At 41.2% G+C, this 9,480-nt stretch overlaps 2 protein-coding genes across 2 annotated transcripts; both read left to right on the top strand.

The window, feature by feature from the left end:
* On the top strand, positions 1 to 5,254 carry LOC127760217 (uncharacterized). Its single transcript, XM_052284433.1, has 8 exons — positions 1 to 451; positions 1,390 to 1,539; positions 1,634 to 1,768; positions 1,869 to 1,934; positions 3,475 to 3,540; positions 3,660 to 3,749; positions 4,370 to 4,451; positions 4,659 to 5,254. Exons 1-8 carry the CDS (start codon positions 254 to 256, stop codon positions 4,862 to 4,864), a joined length of 993 nt encoding a protein of 330 aa, XP_052140393.1. The 5' UTR covers positions 1 to 253; the 3' UTR covers positions 4,865 to 5,254.
* Positions 5,255 to 5,568: 314 nt separating this feature from the next.
* Positions 5,569 to 6,637, top strand: LOC127760218 (uncharacterized). The gene is made up of 2 exons (XM_052284435.1): positions 5,569 to 6,193; positions 6,594 to 6,637. Exons 1-2 carry the CDS (start codon positions 5,740 to 5,742, stop codon positions 6,635 to 6,637), a joined length of 498 nt encoding a protein of 165 aa, XP_052140395.1. The 5' UTR covers positions 5,569 to 5,739.
* Positions 6,638 to 9,480: the final 2,843 nt, after the last annotated feature.

Raw genomic sequence — 9,480 nt, forward strand, 5'->3', positions numbered from 1 at the left:
ACCGACTCGACCCCCACCCAAGACACGCCGCCCCCTACGCCCCCGAACTCCCCATCGCCTCGCCCGCGGATTCTCCTCCTCCTCCTCCTCCTTCCTCGCCGCCGGCTACCTTTTGACGCTCCGACCGTGGTGCCCTTTTTCTGTGGGACCCGGGATCCTAGCTCCCCTCCTCCCCCGACGATTCCCGGTCGCCTCGGCGGCTCTCCTCCCGTCCTAGGGTTCCGGCGAGGTCCCCCGCGGCTGCGCCGGCGAGATGGGTGAGCGCAAGGTGCTGAACAAGTACTACCCTCCGGACTTCGACCCGTCGAAGATCCCGCGGCGGCGGCAGCCCAAGAACCAGCAGATCAAGGTGCGCATGATGCTCCCCATGAGCATCCGCTGCGGCACCTGCGGCACCTACATCTACAAGGGCACCAAGTTCAACTCGCGCAAGGAGGACGTCGAAGGCGAGGTAGGTTGGCCGTGGTTGCTGATTTGAGTTCATACACGCTTCCGTTAGCCGTTTACTTACGCTAATTTACTGCGATGTTTGCTTGTTTTGTTTGGAATTTGTACTGATCAATGTCTTAGGGCCTTTAGGCATAGCTTGTTATCTATCTTTTTTGCTTCTGAGAATCAGGGTTGCGCAACATAGCTTAAATCTCTCTGTGGTCTTTGTATTATATTTACCATGATAAAATGCTCTAGTAGTATAGTGTTTGCCATCGATATGCGGTGTTAATGCTGAATGAAGCATTGAGCACTCCATGTTCGCTGTTGCCTGCCTAAGCCATGTAGCCCCTGATGTTTATGTGATCAGAGCTGAAATGGTTGCCAAGTAAGTGTGGACTTAATCGTGCAATTGAAGACAAAAGGTTAACCATTTAACTGTGGACTTAATCATGCGATTCAGAACTGTGGACTTAAAACCATTTTTACACTGTTACTTGGCAACCATTTCAGCTACTGTGGACTTAATCATGCAATTCAGTATTTCAGAAGATGCTTATAAATTTTGGTTGGCCTTCCTGGTCAAAATATGTGCTTGCTATTCAGGATTGTGCACTTTCTTTCTATAGTAGCTTCTGTACTACTCTGCATCTTGTGCTCCTCTTTATTGCTTTACTGGAGAGAGTTGGCATTTACCTTTTACATTGAATACTGACTATATCCTCATAATGTTTTATATTTTCTCAACATATAGTTAAAACACAACAGCCTTTTTTGCCATCTTTCTGCTGTCGTTAAACTTTTAACCATGATTGGTAATTCATTGTTGTACGGCAAAGCGTGAGCTTTTATCTGGTTATTCTGTTCTTTTGTAATTGTAGAATTGCATACCAATGGTGTATCTGGGCTGCTAGTTTTAATGCTAATTTATGCTAATGTGATTTCATTTCTTGTGTGCAGAAATACCTGGGGATACAAATATTTAGGTTTTACTTCAAGTGTACGAAATGTTCAGCTGAGATAACTTTCAAAACGGACCCTCAGAATTCTGATTACACGGTGGAATCTGGGGCTAGTCGCAATTTTGAACCTTGGCGTGAAGAAGATGAGGTGGGTGATCCAGGGCATATCTTAGGCACATCTTATTTGTTTCGACTAATATTATATTGAAAGTGACAATGACGATGTATATTCCTTTTTTCAGGTAGCAGACAGAGAAAAGAGGAAACGAGATGAAGAGGAGATGGGTGATGCAATGAGAGCATTGGAGAATAGAGCAATGGATTCAAAGCAGGACATGGATATACTTGCTGCTTTAGAAGAGATGCGATCCATGAAGGTAGAATATGGTCTATGGGCATCTGTTCTTTTTTCTGTAAATAAAAATTGAAATAAGTCGGACTTAGTGTGCTGACATTGTTTTCTTGTGCTTTTTGCAGTCTAGACATGCTGGAGTCACAGTTGACCAGATGCTTGAAATTTTGAAGCGCTCTGCTCATGATAAGGTAAGATCTCAAAATAATTCTTTTGCTTTTGTTTAATGAATGAACAAGTCATTTTAGCCCCTAAACTATCTCAAGAATCAATCCTCAACTATGAAACTGTCCAGCATTCACCCTCTAACTCCTAAAACTAGACTAAATAACCCCATAACTCTGGTTTTAGTGGTGGCTTTTGCCATGAGGTACTAGATGCTTGCTGTTGGTGCCATTATGAACCTCCACCTCAGCATTACTCTTCATGTACATGAAAACATGATATAACCCAGCAAAATCTTCTCAACTTTCTTTGCTATACCTGCTTCTTGTGGTCGTTTCTGGAAGCAGTAGCAAACTTGATGTTACTACTCAGTAGGAAACCTTGGGTTTTAGGTGTTGGGAGTCGAGGATCTGGCCTTGTGGCCTTGTTGCTGCTAGGATGTAGAGCGATGGTGAAGGATCAGGGGCAGCGGTGACAGCTAGACCTGTGGATTAGGAGGCCATATCAACGGGTGAGGTGTTGGTGTTGGTTGGCTACCTCTTCTGTCATAGATGTTTATGATCTGCATGACCCAGCAAAAGGGAGCAATGTAGCTTTGATCTGAACTGCTAAAATAAAAATCATGAATTGTCTTGTTATTAATTGGATGGTGGATTTAATCTGCACTTGGTGAAAAGAGTCAGGAATCTCCATGTGAATAAATTGAATTGGAACTAGCCAGATTTGGAAAACAGTACATAGATGATAGAATTGACCTTGACGATTGAGCTGATATGCTTGCCCTGCAACCGTATGATATTCATGGTAATTTACCTGCTGGGATGCTTGTGCTCCCACAACCATGTACACCTTGTACTTTACCTTCTGCCCAGCAGCTTGCACTCTGCTCACCGGGGTTTCAACATGCTGTGTTAGCAGCATTGGGACTAGTAGGTTTGTCATGTCAGTGTGATGTAAAGGTGATGGTTGCTTGAAGCTGTTTTTGTTAGACAGGCAAAGGACAGCGTGAAGATAAGAGAGTAGAAAGAAGCAGCACAGGGTGACTTTTTTTCCTGTTATTATTTAATTATTTAACTTAGATATGTTTTCCACCACATAGATGCCATGTCAGCATGATACCAGGTACTCCCTCCGTTTCACAATGTAAGTCATTCTAGCATATCCCACATTCATATTGATGTTAATGAATCTAGGCATATATATTTATCTAGATTCATTAACATCAATATGAATATAGGAAATGCTAGAATGACTTACATTGTGAAACGGAGGAAGTAGTATGGAGTGGTGGGCTATCACTCCCGTTCTGTTTTGAAGGGTGAACTTTAAACAATTCTGTTGTTGAGGGTGAAAACAGACCTTTTCCTTTAAAAAATGTTTGACATAGGATAGTTCAAGAGGGAGAAAACAGACCTTTTCCTTTAAAAAATGTTTGACATAGGACTTTTCATCTTTTTGGTAATATTTATGATAGCTTCCTTACAAGCATGGGTGGCCATGGTGTGTAATCTGCCTGCTTAAATCTCACATTGTTTTTCTAACGGTGATAATTTTGGGCAATGACAGGAGGAGAAAACAGTAGCTGAGCTAGATGAAGAAGATGAAAAACTTATCAAATCAATCACTTTTCGAGTAATCCTCTATCTCAACTTACATACATCCCTGCATGTGCAAAACTGTGTAGAGAGAGAAGTTACTTCGTACAAATTATAAGGCATTTTTTAAACTTGTGATCCTATTATTTAATGCAGAACTCCCAAGATTATGTAAAACGGATAGAGGATGATGATGACGATGATGAAGATTTGGTGATACCGGGCCAGTCGAGTAGCACATCAAAGGTACTTAGCACTCCTGTTTGATCTTGTAGGCTCCATATTCTTAACCTCCAGTTACAGTAAAAATCATTGGACATTAGCTGGCATTCACATATTACCAAACTAGCCCTGGCAGATCCATTAGGTACTAAAGCTTGCTAAGCTTTTATTTCCATCCCCCTTTGTCATTTAAACTGTAAAGTATTCAGCTTTTTCTTAATAGACGTATTGGATTTCTTAAATAGATAATACCTGCACTTTGAGCACTGAAGCTTTGTTCTGGTTGGAAAATTTTTTAGCATATATTTTTAGTTATTAGATTTAATGAACAGTTGGAGCTAGGGTAGAAGGCCATTTGAACATAAGTCCAATGATAATGGTAAATTTTGGTCACCAAGCAGCATTATTATGCAAATTGGTAGCAAACATTGGCATAGTCATTTAAAACTATTATTTTTTAAAACTTAATTTAAAACTATTGTTTTGGAGTAGACATTGTTGTAGCATTTTCAGAATTGCTTGTGTCAGTCTCAAGAGTTTACTGGTCAATTTTCTATGCTAATGTAGAGTTATTTTCTTATGCTTCCATTTGATGTCTCTTGAATTTATTTGCTTTGTTGACTAACAGTTCTATTGTTCTGTAGATGAATGGATCCTCCCAGTCAGTATCAAATGCAACAGATGTCCTGACCAAGACTAGTGGATCTGATAATGCCAATAAAGAAGGTAAAAACTAAGCAGCATATTTGTTTTTATCATGATAATCGTTATCCTGAATTCAAAGTGTTACATTTTTTCCCCGCAATTTGGCAGGGATCGTGTGTTATTCCCTTTTCTTGATTAAGCAGCGTTCTATTTTGGAAACAAATGGGCTGCCCGTGTTCTTTATCTAGTTATTACCGCGTGTTACTTACCATTAAATATGCACTGCAGGAAATAAGATCTGGCCATCTAAGATGCCAAAATTTATAGTCAAGCCAAAGTCTACCCCTACAGATCCTATCAAGAAACAGAAGACGGAAACCACGGCTGCCCCGGATAATGGCAAAGCGCCAGTCGCAGAAGAAAAAAGTGAGCCTGCGCAGAACAATGTCCTCCAATCCCTCTGCCAAAACTACGATAGCGATGAAAGTGAGTGATGACTGCGTGGCTGCTTCGTGCCGTAAGCCCGTAACAACCGTAACCGCGAATCGCCACCAACTGCTGTGGCATTGGTTGCAGCGGATGACAATTCCACTCACAGAAGAAGAATATTACGTTGTGCTAACATTGGATAACCAGATCCCTGAGGATCTATTGTTGCCACAAATCTGAATCCCGGGAATTCATTGGTTAAGTATATACAGTACTTCAAAATCTGTGGCTGCTAACATTGTCCAGGCGAGATTTGTACGTGTGTGGTTTGTTGCTGAATGCCTGAAGAGATCAAAAGTCTTGTAAAATTGACAGGGAAGATGTTTGTTGACGTTGGGTTCTTGCACCAATCCTTCATTTCTACGCCTAGCTTATACACAACACAAATTTGACCATGTTTAGTAATTCTCTGCCAAATGGATTCTCCTTAAATCCCCTTCAAAATCCAAGCTGTACATGAAATGCAATTCCATTCTTATTTTATCTCGGTTTCCGTTAGCACTTTTTCAAACTACTAAAGGCTATCCGTGTAAAAACATTTCATATAAAAGTTGCTTTAAAATATCAAATAAATCATGTGTTAATAGTTTTTCGTTTTTCGTGTGTCAATTTAATCCTCATCCTCATGAAACTCAATTATCATCTCTACTGCTCTCATCTCAGGACAATAAACTGGAAGTACAACTGAAACTCCCATGACCCCCTCAATGGAAGATCTTAACTAACTACTCTTAACTATAGTGAAAATCGCCGTGCGTACAAACGAGGAAAGGAAGGAAATCAGTTGGGTCTCCAATCTCACGCACGCGGCCACCACCAGAAGACTACGCACAGCCGCCGCCGCCGGGACGCCACCACGCTCCCCGAGGCTGATCCATCCATGGAGGAAAGGCCCGTCTCCCACCGGAGTAGTTGCACGGTCACCGACGCCGACGAAGATGACCTCCCGACGCAGTGGAACAAGTGGCGCCGCGCCGCCGCCCTGTCTCGGAGGACCCGGCGCGCGCCCCGCGTCGCCGTGCCGGCCAGCCCGACCTGCGCCTGCGGCGGCCGCATGCGCAGGGTCCCCAAGCCCAGGCCCATGCCCACCGCCGTGGACGAGCGCGCCGACGGTGCCTGCGGCGGTCTCGCCCCCGTGCTGCCTCCGGCGGCGGCGGCGGCGTGGTATCCGTATGATCTCATGTGCACGGAGTGCGACGGCGAGACCGGCTGGCGCGCGGATTGGAAAGCCGCGCGGCCGCGGCAGCGATGGCGGCCATATCCTTCCTTCGCCGACGTGGCCGCTGCCCTCGGCGATCTGCGGCTCGGCGCCGGCGACGACGATGATCATTCCGGTGACGTTGATATGATCTCTTGTTCGTTTCAAAAATAGTGTGATCATCTCTTAGGGCCGAAATTTCAGTGTCACTTGTACAGTAGTACTACTATTCTATATGTGATCATATAATTTCATAGTAGAAAAAAAGCTACTAATTTAGTTGTCCTAAACTATGAAATATCAATTCTTCTCCCCTGTCTAATTCTTTAGTCGTCTATCGACAATTGTTCGTTTCACTCCAGTTATTAGGCAAAATAAATACATATAGGTTCAAATTATTGTGCCAATCTTCCTAACTAAAATCGGTTCTATATTGATACGTTATACGATCCACCATTCCCCAAAAAGAGAGAAAAAAGGAACATAGATACTGAAAAGAAAAAGAAGATATCAAGAACATCTTAATTTCCTTTCAGATGATCTGTTGCACGCTTTCCTTCCACCTGGCTTCCTGGCTTGAATCTTGTACAAATACTAGGTAAGTACTTATTTGCATATTTCATGACTTGACAGCATCTAATCAGTCTCTGCTAAGCTCATTGCTGTGTTGATGCTGAAAACTCATTACAGCGAAATTGAAAACATATTATGATTCTTCAAGAATGGAAAAAAAGGGATCAAGGATGAATCTAAGCTACAGTCTGATTAGAAGGTAGGAATGATAAGAGTAGTGCTGACCTGCAGAGAATGTCACCCGTTCGTGTGGTTTTCCCATAGATCCAATCTGGGATGAGTTCTTGTCGCAACCTCAACTGTTCTTTTATCTCACCTAGAACCTTATCGATTTAGGATCAGATTGCAGTATCCGGATATGTATAAGATGATGAGCATGTGTTATAAAATGGGCACCGGTAAACAGTGTCTCATTCTCTGTTAAGTATGGGCTTGAAAGAATTGCAGTTGAAAGAATCATTTTAGGGCCTTTTTTTTTTTTGCCTACTCTATTTTCTTGATCGCTAGGAATGAATTCAGAGGATATCATTCGAGGTACATACATCTATCCACTATTTTAGGGTTACTTGTAATTATCTTGTAAATGAGCTCTTGTTTTGTCATTACAGTTTGTTCCCTTGAGCCCTTGACTGAAAGATCAGAAAGATAGTGTCAAAAATGCCAGGCAAGCACGCGATCAGCTTTTGTCTTCTAAAGGTATCTGCAAAACCTGTTTCCTTTTCCTCCAAACCTCTCTTCTCCTTCTGCTTTATCTGCAAAGAGCGAGAATATCAGGTTCGGATGCCATATGTAGAGAAGCGAAACGGAATTTCAGTAACAAGCGAGCCCGAATCTGAAAGAAAACGATAAACACAGTATCTTTGTGAGTTACCCTGCTCTATTTCAACAAAAAAAAAAAAACTGTCCATTTTATTTTGTAATCAAGTAACCAACTACATCAATATAAATATATATATATATATATATATATATATATATATATATATATATATATATATATATATATATATATATATATAGCAGAAACCATGATCAATACATGTTGTAGGATAGGATCCATCAAACAGATGCTCATAATTCTGTTCGTAAATTATGCAAAGCATAGTGTACTGATATAACTTTGCTTACCCACACATTGAAGTTTGAACATCGATCCTCTTGTTCTACTATTCAATAAAAAAAAAGCGTGAATATTAGGGAAGTATCTAATACTCCCTCCATCCCAAAATGTTTGACGCCGTTGACTTTTTTAAAAATGTTTGACCGTTCATCTTATTCAAAAAATTTAAGTAATTATTAATTCTTTTTTTTATCATTTGATTTATTGTTAAATATACTTTTATGTATACATATAGTTTTATACATTTCACAAAAGTTTTTGAATAAGACGAACGGTCAAACATGTTTAAAAAAGTCAACGGTGTCAAACATTTAGGGAAGGAGGGAGTATCAAATAATTAGAAGGGTGAGGCTTCGAACCCATGTCGTCTAGCCCACTACCTTGTGGAGCTAACCGGAAGACGCCTGGGCGTTTCTCGTTCTGCTATTCAATAAAACTACACGATCAGAACAGAAGCATTTTGTCTTATGTCACGAAGATTTGGAGAATCAAGGGATTAACATTGTTATGCTTGAAGCATGTTCCTCACATAAATGACAGTTCTTCTACTGGACTTATGCTAGATTAGTAAGTCTCTGCCCGTATGACTATGACGTGTGACTAACAGAACAAAGGTTGGAGATGCTACGGCATGAATGTGACATGGGAGTGTGCGTAGGAAGAGGTCAAAGATCACACTTTTCTGGCTTGGTCGCCGGCGTTGGTCGTCGCCATGGTTGAGCCCCCATCTTGCTCCTGCGAGGCTACCCCTCTGCTGCGGCTTCTTTGGTGTCGAGATCCGCTAAAACCACCTTCGTCGAGGACTTCACATCCCCTGGCTTCCTCTCCGTCACCGTGGTCCGCTCGGCCTACTAGGGTTGTGGCACAGTCCACGCTTCTAAGATGGATGATGGATAGTTTGGCGGGAAGAGCCGGCTTGGCGCGAGGCGACAGTTAAGGCTGCATTGTTTCAGTGCCAATCATGAGACCATGTACAGAAACGTATTGGAATTTCAGCCCAATCCAAAAGAAGCTGAATTTGGGAATAAGAAAAATAAATAAACATGATACTTTTGCGACCTAAATTTGTTTGATAACAAACTGTGGTTGTGAAAATAGAAGTAGTATAAGGCCGACCAGTGGCCAATATCATAACAGCCTCAATCGAGTAATTGATATGGTAGAACATGATCAATAAGCAATAATTGAGATATTGGTGGACACCAACTAGTTCAGCAGATACGAAAACCAAAGGTGCATCAAATTAATATATTTACTCAACGATCCATATATAGGAGAGAGGTCTAGTATGCGATGTTCTTAAGCAACTTTTATGGCTCTTTTTTTAAACATTTTGTATAATATATGATTACCCATAAATCCATACGAGAAATGCCTACATTATGATGTTCTTGTTCTTTTTAGATACATTTTGAATAGAATATGTTTACTCACGTAATATCCACAAGGGAGATGTCTATATGTTGAGATGTTCTTCACGTGATCTTTTAGATGCATTTTATATCGAGATGTTCTTCACTTGATCTTTTAGATACGTTTCAAATAGAATATGCTCACATAATATCCATAGGCCAGGGAGATGCCTATACATCAAGAGATGTTCTTAAGGGCATGTTGTTCATCTTGTAAGAGGATCAAACTAACTAAAGAAAGAAAGTATAAAGGAGCAAACTAACTAAAGAAAGTATAAAGTGGTAATAATGTTTTTGTTATATTATTTTGCCAAGTGG

The sequence above is a fragment of the Oryza glaberrima genome, chromosome 1 (genome assembly GCF_000147395.1).
Source record: "Oryza glaberrima chromosome 1, OglaRS2, whole genome shotgun sequence".
Lineage (NCBI taxonomy): Eukaryota > Viridiplantae > Streptophyta > Magnoliopsida > Poales > Poaceae > Oryza > Oryza glaberrima.